This window comes from Xenopus tropicalis, chromosome 2, assembly GCF_000004195.4.
Source record: "Xenopus tropicalis strain Nigerian chromosome 2, UCB_Xtro_10.0, whole genome shotgun sequence".
Classification (NCBI taxonomy): domain Eukaryota; kingdom Metazoa; phylum Chordata; class Amphibia; order Anura; family Pipidae; genus Xenopus; species Xenopus tropicalis.
The window spans coordinates 64,931,668-64,954,458 of NC_030678.2; the positions used below are offsets into that span (position 1 = coordinate 64,931,668).

Genomic DNA, 22,791 nt, shown 5'->3' on the forward strand with positions numbered 1-22,791 from the left:
ATTTCCATTAGTCAATAAGGCAGCACACAAAAGGTTTAACTGCCTTTATCTCCCTGGAAGGACAGGTAGCAAATAGAAAACTTGCCCCTCCAATGTCATACACCTTTCCTAGGCTTTCCTTGCGTATGATAAATAATGACAAGACCACATTTAATATTCATACTAACAGTGTGTTAAGAAACATCTGTCTTGCCTAAAAATGTTCTGGAAAGTGTGCATTTGAGGCGCATGATGTGGACTGCAAGGGGATACCAAATAGGGTTACTATTCCCTCTCAGTTGAGTAATTAAGTGGCAGCTGAGAGATGAGCTGCCTGGAATGGTATAAAGGGGTGTGCTCCCACATCTATGGGTCCTTCCTTGGATGTTTGGGGGAGACAGGGCTCCTAGTGTGTGAGAAGAAACCAAAGAGAGGACCAAGGAGCCTGTGGAGCCTGAGACACAGGGAGTGTCAGATAAAGAGATACAGAGTGCCTGAGCTTGAGAGAGGAAGCGAGTGCCAAAGGGCTTGAGACTGTGCCTGGAGAGAGACAGTGTTTGAAGAGAGTGCAGCAGTGAAGAAGGCTGTATGCCCTGACTGATAGAGAGAAATTACCTCTGAGTTGTGAGTAACAGGGTGTTAACCTGTGGCAGTCTGGGAAAGTGTAATCAGGAAGACCTTCTTGTTTTTGAAGGAATAATTAAAGTCAAAGCATTGTTTTTCCTGCATTTTTGGTGTCACTGCCTCATTCTCTGCATAAAAAAACAGTTTGCCTGGCATTAAAAAAGCTAATCTTCCCACAATACATATATATTTATAAATTCTTTGTTGTAATTAAGATCTTGGAACACGTTTCAATACTTTAATCCAAAAGAAGTTTTGCACAACCTCATACTTTCTTGCACTAAAGCCTGGCATCAGAAATCCAGTGTTAGCTCTTCTTCTGTTGTCTCAATCAGATTCTGTGGTTCTAGATTGTCTTGGTCTGCTAAAGAAGCTCTACTACTAGTATATCTAGATTGCTTGCTCTGTGAGCATTACTTGTGAACCTCCGACAACAAAATGGTTTCTTAGGGTTTATCTAGTACAGGGTCTTAGCTCTGACCCCAAAATTCAAACACAAGCTAGTTTCAAAACAAGCCAACTTTTCTAAGCCTTCACCCACAAGGCCCTTCAACCTACTGAAGACAGTAATATTGAACTTCTGAAAACACAAACAGAAGTGGAGAGCTCAGGGTGTGACCAGGATGTGAATGGAGGAAGACACACTGAAAGACTGCTCCCGCTCAAACTCCATTCTGAATGACTTTGGTGTGGCCTTAAACGTTTTCTTGATCCACTGCCTACATTACACCTGCAGGACGGCCATCAGAAACTTTGGGACCCCACAGAAGTTATTTATATGCCCCCCAATATAAATAGCTGATGTGCTAATCTCATTGAATATGTTGATGATTTAGAAAATAGACAGCATAGATCTAACCTTCATGTTATAGGTCTTCCGAAAGGCTGCGAAGGGCAACCTGGTTATAGGACAGATTGAGAGCAGAAAGTTCTCTCCATATTTCACAGTAAAAAGAGTCCATAGGGTACCCTCCTGCAAGCCACCACCTGGTGTCCTGCTGCAACCAATGCTTCTTAAATGTTGGACGATTTTACTACTATCTTTGTGGTAGTGGACCATTTTCTTAATAAGGCCCATTTTGTTCCTTCTGTCTGCTGTTTTTTTTGGCTGTGATTTTTGTCAAGGAGATTTATGGTTACATGGATTTTCTTCCTACATTGTTTATGATCGTTGTGTTCAGTTTGTTTCCCAGTTTTGGTAAGCATTTTGCAAGCTTTTGAGCATAACTTTGAACTTTTCTTATGCTTACCACCCACAAAGCAACTGTCAGACTGAAAGAACTAATCCAGCCTTGAAACAGTTTCTCCACTGTTTTATCTTGCAGAATCATTATAATTGTCGGAGCTTCTTCCTTTGGCAGAGTTTGCCCATAATAATTTGTGTCATGAGTCCTTGGGCTTCTCTCCATTTTTCTGCACTTATGGTTTTAATCGTTTAGCCTTACGTCCTGTTGTTTGTGATTGCAAGTCTATTTGGGGCTGATCTTACAAAGCTTTGGTTAAAGCTTCTAATTGTCAGTAGTGATGAGCGAATGAGCCTCAATGTTAAGTCTATGGGATTTTTGAGCCGGTAAATTGCCCCCTGCTGGGGCAATTAACTGCCCACCCCTTAGAAAAGTCATAGCACCCCATTCCCGAATAAGCCGCACGGTTTGACACCTCATTCATGGGTCTACGACAAACAGTTGTTAATTGCCCCCTGCTGGGGCAATTAACTGCCCACCCCCTAGAAAAGTCATAGCACCCCATTCCCAAATAAGCCGCACAGTTTGACACCTCATTCATGGGTCTACGACAAACGGTGTGGGACTCAGTCAAAGTTGGTCTCAATGTTAAGTCTATGGGCGGATAATTGCCCCCTGCTGGGGCAATTAACCGCCCACCCCTCAGAAAAGTCATAGCACCCCATTCCCGAAGCAGCCGCACAGTTTGACACCTCATTCATGGGTCTACGACAAACGGTGCGGGACTCAAAGTTGGTCTCAATGTTAAGTCTATGGGCGGATAATTGCCCCCTGCTGGGGCAATTAACCGCGCACCCCTAAGAAAACTCATAGCACCCCACCTGCGGGGGCAATTAACCTCCTACCCCTTAGAAAAGACATAGCACCCCATTCCCGAATAAGCCGCACGGTTTGACACCTCATTCATGGGTCTACGACAAACGGTGGATAATTGCCCCCTGCTGGGGCAATTAACCGCGCACCCCTCAGAAAACTCATAGCACCCCCCCTGCGGGGGCAATTAACCGCCCACCCCTTAGAAAAGTCATAGCACCCCATTCCCGAATAAGCCGCACGGTTTGACACCTCATTCATGGGTCTACGACAAACGGTGCGGGACTCAGTCAAAGTTGGTCTCAATGTTAAGTCTATGGGCGGATAATTGCCCCCTGCTGGGGCAATTAACCGCCCACCCCTCAGAAATGTCATAGCACCCCATTTCCAAAGCAGCCGCACAGTTTGACACCTCATTCATGGGTCTACGACAAACGGTGCGGGACTCAGTCAAAGTTGGTCTCAATGTTAAGTCTATGGGCGGATAATTGCCCCCTGCTGGGGCAATTAACCGCGCACCCCTCAGAAAACTCATAGCACCCCATTCCCGAATAAGCCACATGGTTGGACACCTCATTCATGGGTCTATGACAAACTAGTTATTCGCCAAAATCCCCATTATAAGTCAATGGGGCAAATTTGGGGACCTCTCTTGCCCCGGGGGTAAAACTTACACCCTTGTGCGTGGTATCTTCTGACACAGGTTGCAAACCTCTTCAAACGTGGTAAATTTCATGTTTCAAAAATATTCCCTCTCTGCGCTACAATCCGTCAAAGTTGGCCTCAATGATAAGTCTATGGAATTTTTGAGCCCACCCCTTAGAAAAGTCATAGCACCCCATTCCCGAATAGGCCGCACGATTTGACACCTCACTCATGGGTCTACGACAAACGGTGCGGGACTAGTTACGCGCCGAACTTTGGAACGGAAGAATAATAATAATAACAAGAAAAATAAACCTGGGGGATAATAGTAGTGATGCTTTGCTTCGCAAGCACCACTAATAAAATAAATACAAAGTACAATAATAAATACAAATTGATACACGTACAGTTGCAATAAGGTTCTTACAGAGCTAAGTGCCTAAAAGACAAGAGGATGGAGGTCCCTGCCCCGTAAAGTTTACAATCTAAATGGAAGAGTAACTAAGAGACACAAACAGGATGAAATTAAATGCTGTAGGTTACAGTAGGTGACACTACAAAAGGTAATCTTTGAGTTTAGTTCTGAAGAGACTGAGGGAGGATTCTCTCTGGAAAAATTCAGGGATGGCATTCCAAATAAGGAGCAGCAAGGTACAAAAGTTTAAGGTGAAAAACAGCAGTAATAGTAAGGAGGGAGGCCAGTTATTAGCAGGTCAATGTAGTTTAGTCAGGATAGGATGAGAGAATGCATGAGTGTATTGGCTGTGGAAGGGACAGATTTTAGCAATATTGCTTAAAGCAACAAGTTTTCACAGTGGAGTTAATATGGTAAGAGAAGGAGAGAGAGGAGTCAAAAATTACCCCAGACAATGTGCTGACACGGTTAAAGAGCATGCAATTAAGAAGAGAAAAGGACCAGATTAAGATAAAGGATGATTAGTTCAGTTTTTGTTAGGTTCAGTTTGAGGTGGTGTTGTGTTATCCAGTTGGGTATGTTTGGATATCATCAGCAGAGATAATATTAAAAGCCAAATGAGTAAATGAGTGGCTCCAATGTTTTTAAGACATTATCATTCAAGTTAATTTTTTTTTTTTTTAATTTGAAAGTTTTTATTGATTTTTTTTATAAGAGAAAAAGTAGGACAATCAACAATTTTGCCATGCATTTCAACAGCTTTTCTTACTTTTATACAATAAAGGCTTCAAAATTAATAACATAATGACTTTGTGCATTTTTTCCTTTTATTTTCATTGTTATTTCTCGTTTCTATCGGGCTATGGTTGATTGAGTAGTTGGGGTGATAGGGTAAGTGGGGTAAAGATAGAGGGGTAGAGTTAATGGGGTAAGGGAAAAGGGGGGACAGAATAGAGGAAGGGTTAAAGGTGACCGGTTCTCAGTCGGTTTCTATATGGTGCTGGCTCTCCAGGTACTGGGCCCATGGATACCACTCCAGCTCCCCTTCATAGCTCCTGTCCAGGAGTCTATCTCTGATCGATTCCATGGCTTTGATCCAATTTATTTTTGTTATCAGTGTTGGTATACTAGGTATGTTGGGTTGTTTCCAGTTAGCTGCCAGAAGTGTTCTTGCTGCCGTTAGGATATTTGTAGTTAATTTATGTGATTGTTTGGGTTGTATGTTTCTCGGTTTCATTCCTAGCAGGAATAACTGTGGGGTTGGTTTTACTGTAGTGTGGAGGACCTCGGAGAGTAGAGTTGCTTCTGTTTGCCAAAATTCTTGGGCTATTGTGCATGTCCACCATGTGTGTAAGAATGATCCTTGTGTAATACCATCTATAGATAATTTTGTATGCTCTTTCGCTTGAGACTGCACAAATTGAGGTTTTGCTAGCTGTGGTCCATATGTGTGACCAAGTTTGTTCTGATATTGTGATCCCTAGGTCTTCTTCCCATTTAGACATGTATGTTTGTTGTAAGGGTGTTGTGTCTGCTGCTAGGCGATAATATAGTAAAGAGATTAGGTGCGCTGGTTGGGATTGTCTATGGCAGATGTTTTCAAAGTATGTAAGTGGTTGACTTATTTGTGGTTATTAGTGGTTTGATTCGATAAAATGTTTTATCTGTAGATATTGAAAGAGTTGGGTGTTTGGGATTTCGTGTTTATCTATGCATTCTTGGAATGAAATGACTTTTTGCTCCGGTGCGAGGTAGTCAGGTTTGCAGCTCTCCAGGATTTAAAGTTCATGGGGGTGCAGCCTGGTGTAATTTCTTTGTTATTGAAAATAGTTTTGAGTTTGGAGTTGGTTGGGCTCAGTTTTGATTTATGTGCTGTTGTGTCCCAGAGGTCTAACGTGTGTTCGGAAGTTGGTAATAGGTCTATTAGGGTTATTCTAAGTGGTTTGGGTATCCAGAATAAATGAGCTAGTTATAGAGGTGTTGTGAATTGGTTTTCAAATGAATTTATTTTAAGATGCAAATAAGAAACTAATTTAAACAGTTAACAGTTCCTGGAGCTTGCCAGGGAAATTAGGAGAGCTGGAAGTCTATTGCATGCACTGAAAATTATGATTTAATTGGTATTATTGAGAACTGGTGGCATGAAACGTGCCAATATGGTTTTCTAGGGTCTCCATACTTTTGGGGGGTCTTATAGCACATAATACACATAGGGGCATATTTATTATGCTGTGTAAAACTAATTCGCCGAAAAAACGGGAGTAAAAAGCTATGTAAAATAAATGGAAAAGATTGCAATCTGAACGCCGGATATTACGCCGTTATTTTCCATAAGTTTCGGTGGAAGAAAAAATGCGTAATACAATTACACTGATATTACGCCATTTTTACACGCGAAGCCTGGCGATGTGTGGCGAATTTTCTCGCCGTTTTTTACACAGCATAATAAATATGCCCCATAATACACATACTGGGAGCTTATATTGCAGTGTTCAGAGTGTCAGACATAAGAATTCATATGCACTATTTTCATTGGGTGCCTCTGTACACCACATAGTTTGGTAAATCTATGCATATTGGGCATCAAACTGTGCAGTAGGCCCCTGGCAGTCATATTTATAATGTTTTATGTTGATATGTTACAAAATATGGGGGTACATAATGTGGTAAAATGCAAGCTTTGTGACGATTTTCAGAAATGTCATAAACAACATTATGTTAGCATAGCTTTAAAGTTTGGTAGTTTGCAGTAGAATGATCTATTTACTCATTTTTGTTTCATCAGAATGTGTACTTTTGGAAAATATATGGTTTTCTAGGGTCTCTGTACTGTTAGGGGGTCATATGGCACATAAAGCAGATACCGGGAGCTTATATTGCAGCGTTCAGAGCGTCAGACGTGAAAATTCATATGAACTATTTCCATTTGGGTGCCTCTATATGCCACATAGTTTGGTAAATCTATGCATATTGGGCATCAAACTGTTCAGTAGGCCCATGGAATTCATATTTAGAATGTTTTATGTTGATACATTATGAAATGTAGAATATAGAAAAGGGTAAAATGCAAGCTTTGAGACAATTTTTTAGAAATTACATAAAAATTGCTACATTTAGCTTAGCTTTGTTTGGTGCTTTGCCATACAAAGACATATTTACCCATTTTACATTTGGCAGAATATGTATTTTCTGAAAATACAAGGTTTTCTGGGGTCAGCTTACTTATTTCTCACTTTTACCACATTTATTTCTACTACCAAAAAATACACCGCCTAATTTATATGCCATGAAATACGTATGTACTAACTTTTGGGGTCCCTAAAAGCCAGATACTTTGGTAATCCTATGCACAGTGGGCATAAAACTGTTCAGTGGACCCTGGGCTTTCATATTTAGGATGTTTTTTCTTGGTACCTAATGTTATGTGGAGTGGAGACTGGAGTTTTCTTTTCTGGAAAAAAATGCGTAGGACTACTAATAGTAGATGGAGTTAAGTACAAAGATACAAAGTCTAACTGAAACATTCTGGAGACAGTCCCAGTATCACAGTGTTAAAAAAAAAGAATGTATTGAGTAAAAGAGATACTTAGGAACAATAGAGAGATGATAATGCTGCATAAAAAGGGAGAGTAACAGAGCAGGAGAAAACTAAAGCAGGAAGGGAGGTAAGAGGGAAAAAAATGGTAGAGTATAAAGGTAGTCATAAAAAAATAACAGGAAAAAAATGCAAAAAAAAGGGGGGGTTCCCATAATGAATATTTGAAAAGTTTTGACAAAATGGTGTATCCATTTGATAGAACTACACAATATACTAAGGGGCTGATTTACTAATCCACGAATCCGAATGAGAAAAATTCGGATTGGAAAACGAACATTTTGCGACTTTTTCGTATTTTTTGCGATTTTTTTCGTTGCCGTTACGACTTTCCCGTAAATTGCCGCGACTTTTTCATAACCGGTACGACTTGCGCGAATTGTCGCGACTTTTTCATTGCCATTATGCCTTTGGAGAATTGTAGCGACTTTTCCATTGCCATTATGCCTTTGGAGAATTGTAGCGACTTTTTCATTGCCATTATGCCTTTGGAGAATTGTCGCGACTTTTTCACTGCCGTTATAACTTTCGTGAATTGTCGTGACTTTTTCATAGCCATTACGACTTTCGCAAATTATCGCAACTTTCGTATTGAGAGCTCGAAAAAGTCGCGACAATTCGCGAAAAAGTCGCAAAGTACCGATCATTACGAAAAAAACGCATTCGGACGCTTTTCGGACCTTCGTGGATTAGTAAATGTGCCCCTTAGTGTTTACCTGTAACAGCATTTCACAAAGAATTTGCTTACTTGAAAAACACAACAGTCACTAATAAATGATAGTAACTGACAGACTGGTGCTAATTTCTGCCACTACTGACACCATTATGAAACTATTTTTGTGATTTTCTGTACCACTGAAAATTAGTGTTGCCACCTCTGCCGGCAGGGGGCAGAGGTAACACCACAGGGGGGCGGGAGGATGTAAGACCTTGACATCACGGGACGGGGCTATGGTCCCATGATCAGCAATTGGTCGATGGCCACTTCAATGTTACTGGGTCCTGCACAGTTTTCCTAATTTGGGAAACTGGGCAGGAGGTATTGACTCAGGCAGCCCTTTTGAAAACTGGGCTGTCCGGGTTAAAACCGGATAGGTGGCAACCCTACTGAAAATCCTGTTTTGGAAAAAATCTCACCCCCCATTAAATCTGTTGGAGATGACAAAAGCTTGGTTTTGCTATATGGTGTAATGTTCCCATTAATTCTTCAATGAAATTCAGTATTGCCAAGAATAAGTTCAGTTATCAGATTTACTATTTCTGTCTTTTGTGAATTGATTAAAGGGCATCTTCATTATCCCACAGGCTAAAAAATACATTCAGTCACTACCAAAAATACCAAAGAAGGAATTTTCCTTGTTGTTTCCAAATGCAAGTGATTTAGGTAAGTAACTATATTTTATGATTTTGCTTTTCTTTACAAATAAAACTTGCTTACAACTGTTATTCACAGCACCTTTGAGCAAAAACTTCTTGTCTCAATATTTTTACATGCTTTTGATTAAGCATAAATATATCTATTCTTTTAAATTGTTTTGCTTTTCTTTATTTTTCCTTTTAGGAAGTTATATATTAACTAATTAATGTATATACAGTGGCTTGCAAAAGTATTCGGCCCCCTTGAACTTTTCCACATTTTGTCACATTACAGCCACAAACATGAATCAATTTTATTAGAATTCCACGTAAAAGACCAATACAAAGTGGTGTACACGTGAGAAGTGGAACGAAAATCATCCATGATTCCAAACATTTTTTACAAATAAATAACTGCAAAGTGGGGTGTGCGTAATTATTCAGCCCCCTTTGGTCTGAGTGCAGTCAGTTGCCCATAGAGATTGCCTGATGAGTGCTAATGACTAAATAGAGTGCACCTGTGTGTAATCTAATGTCAGTACAAATACAGCTGCTCTGTGATGGCCTCAGAGGTTGTCTAAGAGAATATTGGGAGCAACAACACCATGAAGTCCAAAGAACACACCAGACAGGTCAGGGATAAAGTTATTGAGAAATTTAAAGCAGGCTTAGGCTACAAAAAGATTTCCAAAGCCTTGAACATCCCACGGAGCACTGTTCAAGCGATCATTCAGAAATGGAAGGAGTATGGCACAACTGTAAACCTACCAAGACAAGGTCGTCCACCTAAACTTACAGGCCGAACAAGGAGAGCGCTGATAAGAAATGCAGCCAAGAGGCCCATGGAGACTCTGGACGAGCTGCAGAGATCTACAGCTCAGGTGGGGGAATCTGTCCATAGGACAACTATTAGTCATGCACTGCACAAAGTTGGCCTTTATGGAAGAGTGGCAAGAAGAAAGCCATTGTTAACAGAAAACCATAAGAAGTCCTGTTTGCAGTTTGCCACAAGCCATGTGGGGGACACAGCAAACACATGTTTGCTGTGTCCCCCACATGGCTTGTGGCACACATGGAAGAAGGTGCTCTGGTCAGATGAGACCAAAATGCAACTTTTTGGCCAAAATGCAAAACGCTATGTGTGGCGGAAAACTAACACTGCACATCACCCCCACTGTCAAATATGGTGGTGGCAGCATCATGCTCTGGGGGTGCTTGTCTTCAGCAGGGACAGGGAAGCTGGTCAGAGTTGATGGGAAGAAGGATGGAGCCAAATACAGGGCAATCTTGGAAGAAAACCTCTTGGAGTCTGCAAAAGACTTGAGACTGGGGTGGAGGTTCACCTTCCAGCAGGACAACGACCCTAAACATAAAGCCAGGGCAACAATGGAATGGTTTAAAACAAAACATATCCATGTGTTAGAATGGCCCAGTCAAAGTCCAGATCTAAATCCAATCGAGAATCTGTGGCAAGATCTGAAAACTGCTGTTCACAAACACTGTCCATCTAATCTGACTGAGCTGGAGCTGTTTTGCAAAGAAGAATGGACAAGGATTTCAGTCTCTAGATGTGCAAAGCCTAAAAGCCTGGCAAGCTGTAATTGCAGCAAAAGGTGGTTCTACAAAGTATTGACTCAGGGGGCTGAATAATTACACACACCCCACTTTGCAGTTATTTATTTGTAAAAAATGTTTGGAATCATGTATGATTTTTGTTCCACTTCTCACGTGTACACCACTTTGTATTGGTCTTTCACGTGGAATTCCAATAAAATTGATTCATGTTTGTGGCTGTAATGTGACAAAATGTGGAAAAGTTCAAGGGGGCCGAATACTTTTGCAAGCCACTGTATTTACCTCTGTTCAACATTTTTTCATGGGAAATAACTTACACCCAAGCAAGGATTACATTGTTCCATTTATTTTCGATGAGGCTGAAAAGTCAAATGTTTTAATAAACTGGGAAAATAAACAATTTTTTTTTAAAGTTTTTAGCGACTACCCATTGATGTTTATAGATACTCACTAGCTTATACTTACATAGTTTTTTTCTGGCGCCTTTTTGTGGTTTTTTTTCTTTAATAAATACCAACTATTTGAGAAAATGCTTGAATCTAGACAAAAATTCAACTTGATTTTTGATATATAACCCACGTAGTGTTTTGCAGGTGATGTAAACTTTATTAGATCACAGCATGAATTCAATCATGCTTGAATTCTGGGATATATGAATTTTTATCACAAGCCTGTATAAAAAATGATGTCCTATTTTATTGATGGCCCTATTTTGGAGAATATTTCTTAGTATCTTTATTAGTGTAATAGTGTTTCGCAAAATACTCGTCACAAAATAATGATGCTCAGGGTAGTTGTATAAATATGTAAATGTATCACATTTTATGTTGTAATATGACTAACTCCGTTAAATATACTATTGTCATGGGTTCCTTGAGTTTGTGCTGGTTGCGTTCAAAACTGAGGTAGTATTGGTGGAGGACTGACTTTGCTTAACATTAGTGATGAGCGAATCTGTCCCGTTTTGCTTGACCGAAAAATTTAGGAATCTTTCAAAAGATTCGCAGTATGGCAAAAAATTGCGAGGTGGTGAAAATGTTGCACGTCAAAAAAATTACACGCGTGGCAATGCCCCGTGCACACAAGTGCTGTGATGTCATTTTAATGCCAAGTTCAAACTTAAAAGGCCCTTTCTGCTTGTAATCTATTCTAAATAATCTATTCTAAAATGTATTGATTCATATTGTATCATATAAAAACAAGAAAGGACTCATGGGGTAGTTGTTACAGCACTTGCACTCCAGGTAAGCTGTGCAAAGTGCAAAAAAATGCCTGATATTAAGTGACCCTTCTAAGCACTTTTGCCATTTACATTATTAATTCTCTAATTGTTTTTGGTTTCAAAGCTATTTAGGTTTTTATTAAGCGCTAATATAACTAATTTTGTAATAACAACACCACCTGCAGGTTAGTTCCTGTAACTGTACAGGCAAAGAGATATAACTGGAAAAGGAAAAAAAGTATTTTGATGTGGCTGCACTCGGGAAGGAGACCATTACTTTTCTGCATGATACTTCCTTAAATTGAAAATCTTTTAAGTTACATTTTTAAGGCATTATGATGTGTATGCTCATAATCTTCTTTGCACATTCTGGCCCCAGCTTACTCTCTTTATCTCCTGGATTTAAACAATACATTTATAGAAAAATATTGGTAGGCTATTCTGCAAAATAAAAAACAGCCTTTTGTTGTTTATTTATTTGTGTGTAAAAATGTGCACAAAAAAATTTTGTGCACACATAGCCAAGAAGAAATTATAGAAAACTTTGACAGGGGGAGGCACATAGGTATCTTCCCTCCTTGAGTGTCTTTTACACGTGCAAGTTAGGGGGTATTCTGACGCTGCTCTCTGCACTGAGCTCTGGTTCAAGTGCAGAGACCAGAAACCCCAGGGACCACATGGTAAGTGAATGACCACTACTAACTGAGGAGTTATCTTGCTCTGCTAAGAAGTTAGATCAATTAACTAATGTTCTCTAATCAGTATAAAGCAGTTTTACAGCAGCAGTGACAGGATTTGCAAAGGAAATTAACATTAATTTTCTGTTTTCTATTAAGAAAAAGAGAAGAAAAGCTACTCAGGCATTTTTTACCAATAGATTATTCACAATATTGCAATAGTGCAAGCTAGACGCCCATATTTATTCTGCGGAATGCTTTACCATACCTGGGTTAACAGCCCTGGAAGCTCCCTCTTATTGTTTAGATAGCAGCAGCCATTTTAGCTTGGTCTGACTTGTAGAGTGCTACAAATGACTTAGGGGAGGGTATCATAAGTAATGTATCAGTGTTTGCAGAAGACACAAAACTCTGCAGACCAGTCAATTCTATCCAGAATGTGGCATCCTTGCAGCAAGATCTTGACCAACTGGCCTTAATGGGACTGCACCAGTAATGGAGAAGGACCTTGGAGTACTTGTAGATAATAAACTTGGCTGTAGCAAGCAATGCATCATAGGATATAGCTGCTCTAATACAGGTAGAGGAAGAGTGTTACAAAGAAAAGGCAGGTTTTAGTAACAGAGTATTCATCTATTAGAAAGGTGCATGGGATAATTTGCTCATACATGCCAAATTTTAAAAAATTTTTGCCTGGTGCTGGGGCTCTGCATAAGGTGGAGCAAGTGGGTACACAATGTTAAAGGAAGTCCTTGGAAGTCCAGGATATTACCTGTGCCATGTGCTACATTAGGAAGGCAGCAGGAGCTTAGAAATTTTAATATGTGGCTAAGAGATTGGTGTAAAGAGGAGGGATTCATTTTTCCATTGGCTACAGGCTCTTTGCCATGGATGGGCTTCGCCTCAGTGATGATGGTGGAGCTGTTTTGGGGAGAAGATGGCTAGAAAAGATTTTAAATTTGCCAGGGGAAAGGAGGGAGCAGTGAATAATCCTGAGGAAGGTAGGATAGATGAGCATTTGGGCATAATGGGGGTGGAGGTTTGGACTGGGGTATTATTTTAAGGTAGGACCGGGAATTGTAACACAAGCTAATACTAGTAATATGTACATATTATGTATGTTTGTATGTTTATGTCTATGTATGTTAAACATATGTTAACATACATAAATGTTAAAAATTAACATATGTTTATGTATGTATTGTGAGAGATGCAATGGGAAAGAACGTTATTTGGTGTAGTGGGATACAAGCAGCACCTGGTTTTACAGCAGGTAATGCTGTGTTGGAGTAAATCTGCCTTTAAAGGGGACCTGTCACCTTAAGAAATAATTCCAAATTGTTTTCTATTGTGGTTGTCAAGCAAAATAAACTTTACTTACACTATATAAAAATTATTTTAATCTAAGTTTCTTAAGCCTTGGAATTCCCAATTGCAGCAAGCAGGCAGGGGCCATTTTGTGGACACAGTTATCAAAGCAGGCATTGCATCCTGCCAAAATCTTGTTTCTGTACCAGTACGGAGGGACCTGATGCCCATGTCCATGCACTGGTTACATAATTACATGGTGAGGAGGGAGGGGGAATGTGAGGAGGGCAGCAACATCTAAAAAGTTCTGAATTGAAAGTGAAAGTAACTGTCTGCCCCACCTCTATGCCTAAGGCATAGAGGCTGGGCAGGCAATATATGATTGACAGCTGGGATTTTTAAATGCTTTTATAATGGGTATGGATGTGGTAATAAAAAAATGATTTTGGGTTTCATGTTTAATTTGAAAAGGACATTTATTATACAGCTTTTTATGTCTGGGTGACAGGTCCACTTTAAGGTTTTGATTTGGCCAGCTGTAGGGAGCTGCCTGATTAGGTTGCAGGTGAGCAGCCAATAAAAGGGCTGTGTGATTACACAGGAGTGAGGGAGTTGGAGTTGTACCTTGACTGAGTGAAGGTCACTCTCAGAGCAGGGCACAGACCAAGAGGGCTGCCTGTGTCAGGAACTCCCAGAGGAGCTGGGGGTGCCACCTGCCGCTGCAGGGAGCAGAGGGAGTTTTGACCAAACGGATGAGTGCTGAGAGGGCTCAGCAAGGCTTGAGGTGAAGCCTGAGTGTTCCAAAGTGTGGAACTAACCCTGGAAGGTGAGAACCCTGAAGAAGGGACAAATCACAACCCTGAACTGTATGTTGATGAACTGTTTTATGTTTCTGTTGGGAAGAATTGGCTCTAAATAAACCTGAGTTTTGCCTGAACACGTGGTGTCCCTGTCTCTATGCTGCAGATCCTCTGCATGCCTGCCTGCCTACCATTGCTAATTCCCCCAAAATTGAATGTACAGGCAGTCAGCATGTCACAGTATGTAAGTATTATGTATATTTACAAATGCAAGAAGCTTGGCTGGTAAAATAGGAGAGCTGGAGGTAATGGGACTGCAGGAGAATTATGTCTCTGGCACTGGTGAAACATGGCAGAGAGAGTCACATGATTATGCAGGAAATATAGAAGGCTATATAATTTTATACTATTTGTTTTTAGATAAAGCTCATAATTGATAGGCTTTCCAGGCTTCTCAGCTGGCTGATTTATTGACTTAAGCTGTATTAAAAGGGGTATAGATTCACGGGAGGAGGGGGTTATTCTTCTCCTTTACAGAGCGCTGGTAAGGCCCCATCTAGAATATGCTGTTCAGTTTTGGTCTCCAGTGCTCAAACGGGACATTATTGAGTTAGAAAGGGTCCAGAGAAGGGCAACTAAGCTTTTAAAGGGTATGTAAAGTCTCAGTTATGAAAAAAGACTGGCCAAGTTGGGTCTGTTTAAACTGGAGAAGAGGCGCTTAAGAGGTGACATGATAACTACGTATAAATATATAAGGGGATCATATAATAACCTTCTAATGCTTTATTTACCAGTAGGTCCTTCCAACGGACACGAGGGCACCCACTCCGTTTAGAAGAAGGGAGGTTCCATTTAAATATTCGGAAAGGATTTTTTACTGTGAGAGCTGTGAAGTTCTGGAATTCCCTCCCCGAATCAGTCGTGTTGGCTGATACATTATATAACTTTAAGAAGCTCTTAGTACTATTGATCCAGGGACTAGTCCGATTGCCATCTTGGAATCAGGAAGGAATTTTTTCCCCTCTGCGGCAAATTAGAGAGGCTTCAGATGGGGTTTTTTTGCCTTCCTCTGGATCAACTAGAAGTTAGGCAGGTTATATATAGGCATTATGGATGAACGTGATGAACGTATGTCTTTTTACAACCCAACTTACTATGTAATGGTAAGTTAACTCTTTCCCCCTGAAAAAGCTCATTGTGCTTTTTATACATTCCACTTCCAGATAGCAGCATGGGGTTTTTTGCCTTCCTCTGGATCAACTAGTAGTTAGGCAGGTTATATATAGGCATTATGGTTGAACTTGATGGACATATGTCTTTTTTCAACCCAACTTACTATGTTACTATGTAAATAAGTGGAATCAGGCAGTAGGCAGTGACTCTGTGCCACACTCCTAGCTCTTGGCTCAGATTACAGTAGGGAGGGGGTAGGAGGGACGGGCAGAGGGAGATAGACAGAAGCTGTGCAGGCAAATTGCTTGGGGCACAGAGTTCTAGCTAAGAGAGGACATATGATACCAAAGCCCCATGTGTGAGCAACAGAAGCAAAGGAATGCCTTGCTTCTTTTCACAGGGGACTCTGAACAGTGTCCAGAGAGTGCTACTGGGTATATATACATAGCCCTTTTTGATAAAGCTTACATGTTTATTTATTTTAAACCTTCCTTCTCCTTTAAGGGCTCTGGCACACGGGGAGATTAGTCGCCTGCGGCAAAACTCCCTGTTCGCGGGCGACTAATCTCCCCGAGTTGCCTTCCCCTGCCATCCCACCGGCGAACATGTAAGTCGCCGGCGGGATGGCACACGTGGCTTTTTCGGCGATTTCCCAAAATCGCCCCGCCGCGTCTGCCACCCCACCGGCGAATTACATTGTCGCCGATGGGATGGCAGGGGAAGGCAATTTGGGGAGATTAGTCGCCCACGAACAGGGAGTTTTGCCGCGGGCGTCTAATCTCCCCGTGTGCCAGAGCCCTAAAGAAAGAAATAACAAAACTTGTAGATAATGTATTTTGCCAATTGTTTTAATTAACTAATTAATATGAATCAACTAATTACAACAATCAGTAGTCAAGACATATGATTTATTGAACTGATGTTGAAAATGGGGGAAGTTAATAAAAATTAAGAGAAAAACACTTACAAATTACAAGTCAGGGGACAAAAGCTTCTTTTAAATACTACAACAAGTATTGAAAAATAGCAAAGCAAAGGCAGAAAAAGAAGACATGATTGCTTTTAGGCAAAGACTAATCCCAAAACATTTTGAGGTCTGTGGAACATTTGAGATTGCGGCCCCACTTAAAATTGAAATAATAAGGGGCGGAGCAAGGTGTCATGCTGTAAACACAGAATTTTCAGGAGCTCTCCAGCCGTTCTCGGAACATTTGCTTATGTAAAGCTCTACATCACTAATCTCATACTAAATCAGGCACTCAAGCACCAAGCTTCCTCCATGCACTAAGATGTTGAGCAACAAACATCACACTGCGCAAAAAGAAGTCGGGACATACTTCAAGTGCATGCAACAGGAGAGAGCTAAGACTCTAATGGGACTTAAAAACTGCAATAGCGGACATCACTAAAGAAATTGCGGCATTAGGCACCCATACCATCACCCTTGAGACCAAACACAATGACAAGCTCTCCACACAGGAGCAGATGCAAAAGCAGCTCAGCTCAATAAAATAAATAAAATACGCAGTACAAGCTTTAAATGAGAAGGAAAGGCAAAATCTATAAATGGTACCATTCAATAGTGCTATTGATAAAGAAAAACACTATACTTTGGGCTCTATTATAGCAAGGATTACTTAGTAATAGTTACTTTAAAGTTTCAGCTTGTTGTATAGAATAGTGCCACCATCTATGTGTTATGCCCACTTCTTTTGCTTCAGCGCACTAAACTGTGAATGCAAAACATTCCCCCCCCCCCCAGCCTAGGCGCGCGTCCGTCTGTGTGCATGCGCTCATAGGGGCCGGCTCAGAGGGTCTGATGGATGGGGAGCGCGCCTGCTTGTGCGCGCCCACTGAACAGAAACATGCGCATGTGCCGCCTCAATCCTGTCATAGTGTCTGTGCAGGAGTGATGCATTATGGAAACTTTCTTTACACAGCTCAGCATTTTTTTTCCTGTTTGGCTTCTGAACGACCGCTATTTGGGGAGATTATGGGGCACTATTGAGACAACTGAAGGTAAGCCTGAAGCTTGAGATTAACACTTAGGTAGCCTTTCCTTCTCCTTTAACAACACATACAGAGCATCTTGAAAACAAATCCTGCAGGAATAACATACGCATCCATAATGTCCCTGAAACATATACAGACTTGCCATAATTATTGGAATTATTGTTCTCTAAATTACTACCGGAATATAGCCCTGAACTTCTGGTGATTGACAGTTCATTGCATCTTATGCTCCACCGCACACTGGAGAATCCCCATGTGACATTATTGTCAGACTCCATTACTATGAGATTAAAGAAGACCTATTATGATCTTCTCAAAATCATGATGAAATTGAAGTGGACAGTGAAGCATTAACACTATATCAAGATATTGCTCCCACTACTCTACAAAAATGCAGAGACTTGCGCCCCATAACAAGCCAGATATAACAAACAGGTCTCAAATATAGATAGGGATTTCCCTTTAAACTGCAGGTCCTACACACTCTCACTGATCTAGCTGAAGGACTGTCTCTATTCACTAAGCTGTGGCTGAACAACCTCCAAACCCACATCAGATCAAAGTTAACACCTCACCACTTCAACCCCTATGGGACAAGAAACCAAGTAAACAGAAGCAAAAATCACTAACAAAATTACAAAAACAAAAATCACAAACACCCCACTCTTCTCTATAATCACTGCCACTTGACTATGTATATTGGATATTAAATACTGCAAACTACCTCACATTTCTTGGAACTAACCCAGATAATAACATCCAACCTGGCATAAAGGTGCCCCAAGAAGGATAACTTTCACCCACAGACTTTACTGACCCCTACCTAAGCAATTCTACTCTATTCCAGCACCATCAATATACCTGGGATCCATTACTACAAAATGTTTAATATTTTTGTTTGCTTTGTTGCCCATGATATTGTTTTATTAACAGTTTTATGGTTTACTGATGTAGAAATACTTTAAAAGCAAAAATTGCTTGATGAGCTAATTGCAGCTAAGTCCTATTTTGAGTATTGCTATATCACAGCCTTTAAATGATGTTCATTGTAATGTCGCTTATATTAATGATGTGAAAGTATCAAGGTTACCATAGTATCACATAACATAAGGGGGATAATTCGCCTATTAAAAGAAAAATGGCAGCTTCCTATTACCTTAAGCGTCATGCAGACATAATTGCTTTACAAGAGACACACTGGTCTCCTAAATGTCCTTCTCCATATTTACACAGGTCGTATTCTCTCTATATATGCCTCAACTTATGTAGAGAAAAGAGGGGTAGCCATTGCATTCCGCGACCATATTCATTTTTCCTCACAAAAGGTTATTATTGACCCTGAAAGCCACTATATAATACTCATACTACTCCTACAGGGAAAACTGTACACCCTAATTAGTGAATACACACCTTCTGCAAATCCAACTAAATTCTAAAGTGTTCTCTAGTGCACCAGCATGCTCAAGGCCCAATAATCTTAATGTGAGACTTCAATATTATTATAAATCCTAGCATAGATCGGAAGGGCCCTAAATTTTCTACAACACACACAGCCCCTAATCAGGTTGTACAACTTATTAACGACACGTCACAAATAGATGTGTGGCGATATATGCACTCTTCCAACCTAGAACCAAGACCCCTGTACATGCGCAGTTTGTAAGCTTCCTGCTGTATGGCAGATCACACATTCCTGAGGTGGGGAGGGAGTTCTTAGCATTCTTGTAGAAGGTGGGAGCAGGAGAGGGGAGAGTGAAGACAGCTGAGCAGACTCTGGCACAGGAATTAAGGAGACAAGGAAGGAGACAAGAAATCATGTGTTTCTTTTGATATTGGAGTGTTTCTGTGAGTGCTTAGGGCTGTATTTACATAGACCTTTCTGATAAAGCTAACTTAGTTTTTACCTTTCCTTCTCCTTTAAATGTTTCTTTTTTAGCTGATCCTTCCATCTCCTCCAGCTTTACAATACAATTTAGACACTGATCTCCCAATGTCTACAATCTGGGTGGCTCATAAGAAGAGATTCATTAAGTTAGCAACCTATTTAAAAGAAAAAAAAAATGTATTCCATCCCTTCTGATGATGGCTAGACACAAATTACAAGAACTACTGCTTTCCAATGCAGAAAATGCTGGTCTAAACAGAGACTTTTTAAACTCAAGGATATACCTGGTGGCTTAGTTGCCAGGAAATGTTGTTGGGACCTGGGATTCCATTCCATCTCTAGCATAAAGTTCAAGCAAGGCCATAACCTAGTCAATCCAGCTGACATGGTGGCTGAGTTTGAGTCATTTTATTCTACCTTATATATACCACAAGGAATACCCCCATCCCACATCAAAGATACATTCGTAGACACCAAAGAAACCCCATACTTTCAACTATGGCTAAAGCCAATCTTAAAGGAAAAGTAACACTAAAATTTTTTAAGTAAAAAATCTATTCTACCCTGCTGCAATATTTACCCTATCCTGCACACCATTTATTATTTTGAATGTTTTATTAGAAAATACCTGGTAAAGCTTGGCTTCCGGTCATTTAAAATAAGGCGATAAGGCGATACGGTGATGCAGAAGAAGCAGAATCCACTATGCGACGATCGATCCTAGCCCGACTACTTCCTATGCAGGAGGAAGGCTAGGAGGAGAAGTTGATCATCGCATAGTGGATTCTACTTCTTCTGCATCGCTGTATCGCCCTATTTTAAATGACCGGAAGCCAAGTTTTAGCAGGTATTTTCTAATAAAGCATTCAAAATAATAAATGGTGTGCAGGATAGGGCAACTCAAGCAATAAAAAATCAAACAAACAAAAAAAACCGCTGCACCTGGCCCAGACAGCTTCACTCCAGCCTATTATAAAAAATATAAAGATATTCTCACACCTCATGTGGAGGCAGATTTACTAAAACTAACATTTATCATTTTTTTATTTTTAAAAATTTGAAAAAACTCACTTTCATGAACGTCTGACATTTACTTAAAAGTCTGAACTGAAAAAGTCTGCGTGGGAAAAGTTGCAGGAAAGTCATGAACATTCAGAATTTTTTGACTTGTTGCGTGCAAACTGCGACATTTTCGAATTGTTGCACAAAAAACCAGCATCAAATATCCAAAACCTCTAAAGCTTCTAAGCCCTTCCAGAGAAGGGAAACAACATCTGCCATTGACTTCTACATGCTCAGGATCTGGGGTTTTCTGGATAAGGGATCTTTCATTAATTTGGATCTTCATAACTTAAGTATACCAAAAGTAATTTAAACATTAAATAAACCCAATAGAATTGTTTTGCCTCCAACAATGTTTAATTATATCTAGTACAAGGTACTGAGGTACAAGGTACTTTGAATTATTTGAAAATGGAGTCTATGGAGTCATGCAATTCTGAGCTTTATGGATAACAGACACCAGTATTTAAAAATCGCAGCCGAGCAATTATAGGCCTTAAGTATGAAATCTGTGGTGAGCAAGTTATTTGAAAGTTTAAGGGATGACATTCAAAAATATGTTTTCAATAATGGCATCATAAATAACAAGAAAGGGAAGTTTGAGAACAAAGTTTATGTTGGTTTGAAAAACATGCAAAGTCACTGAATGAAATCTGATCAGCTACTGTTGGCTCCACCAAACCTTGGAGCACAGCCATATAGTAAAAAAACCACTGCAAAGTTTGTGGACCCTGGTTTTAATAGTGTGAGAATGGCAACAGTTAAAATTTCCCCACTGAAATAAATGTGAACAGCTGTTGGAGGCTCCACCCACTGTGTAAAGTTCGGGAACCCAGGCATAAATAGTGTGAGAATAGAAGTTTTTTAAATGTAGGAAATACAAGGAAATTCCATGGATGAAATCTAATCTAGACCTGCAGTTCACCAGTGACCAACCATGAAGAGTTTGGGGACCTGATTTTAATACTGTGAGAATGGCAGCAGGTTAAATTCCCCCACTGAAAGTTAATGGATAAAATCTGATTGGCTGTTTGTAGCCCCACCCACTTCCAACAAATATCTTTTCATTCAGGTTGACCTGATGTGATTCAAGCTGTAAGAGTGACAGTAGTTTAAATTTCCCCATTAAAGTCAATGGGTGAAATTTGATTGGCTGTTGTTGGCTCCTCTCAATTTGGGTTGTCCATCAAATGTTGGTGTTTCATTCAGGGTGACCCCATGATTATGTTAAGTAGGTGAGCGTAGCTTCAAAGCTGTAAGAGTGGCAGCAGTTGGAAAATCTTCCCTGTCAATGGAATAATTGGGGTGTTTGGAGTACCCCCACAAAAAAACAGAAGCCGGATCACTTAGAAAAGCACAAGCAACCTGCTCCACTATAGGACAAAGAAGTGTGGAGTGTTTGGGTGCTCTACCACTAAAACTGTAGGAAGAAGAAGTGTTACTTTAGGGGGTGCTAAGAATAAGAAACAGAAAAATAAAACTAGAAAGTGAAGTTTGAGAACAAACTATGTTGGTTTGAAAATGTGAAGTCACTGAATCAAATCTGATTGGCTGTTGTTTGTTCCACTCAGTTTTCTAATCTTGGACAACAGTTAGAAAAACAGTGTAGAAAAACAGTGCAAAGTTTGGGGTCCCTAGTTTTAACAGTATCTGAATGGCAGCAATTTAAATTTTCCTAATGAAAGTCAATGAGTGACATCTGATTGGCAGTTGGTGGCTCCGCACACTTTTTCTAACCTGGAACTGCAGTGACCCAGTGATTAACTCTGCAAAGTTTAGGGACCCTAGGATTAATAGTTAAGGAATGGCAGCAATTTAAATTTAAACCAAATAAAAGTCAATAGGTGAATTGAGATTAGTGGTTTTCTAAACTTCGAAGTCACTCAGTGACAAACTGTGCAAAATTTGGGCACCCTAGCATAGTGTAAGAATGACAGCATTTTAAATTTAAACCAATGAAATTTCAATGGATGAAATCTGATTGGCTGTTGTTGGCCCAACCCACTTTTTCAATTTTTGAACTTCAGTCCCCCTGTGACCAACTCTGCAAAGTTTGGGGACTCAGATGTAAATTTTGTGGGACTAACAGCATTTTACATTTCACAACTAAAACATTTAACCTCAGACCCCCAGTGGCCGACTGTGAAAAATTTGGGGACACTGGCATTAAATGTGTGAGAATGGCAGCACTTTAAATTTCCCCATTAAAATCAATGAAAAAAAATCTGTCTGTGGCTGTGGTTTCACCCACTTCTTTTCAAACTGTGAATTATTTTCACCCAGTGACTAACTCTGCAAAGTTTGGAGACCCTGGCAGAAATAGTATAGTAGTAAATAATGGCAGCATTTTAAATTTAAACCAAAGAAATTTAATAGGTAAAATCTGATTGGCTGTTGGTGACTCC

General features: G+C 40.2%; 1 protein-coding gene across 3 annotated transcripts in view; it reads left to right on the forward strand.

Annotated features, from left to right (window-relative positions):
• mapk13 (mitogen-activated protein kinase 13) overlaps positions 1 to 22,791 on the forward strand; it is an 82,911-nt gene that overhangs the window by 44,090 nt on the left and 16,030 nt on the right. For all 3 annotated transcript variants that reach the window (XM_018091071.2, XM_031895672.1, NM_001123470.1), the window contains exon 10: positions 8,621 to 8,699. In XM_018091071.2, coding sequence (XP_017946560.1) covers positions 8,621 to 8,699 — 79 coding nt within the window. The remainder of the gene's footprint in view (positions 1 to 8,620; positions 8,700 to 22,791) is intronic.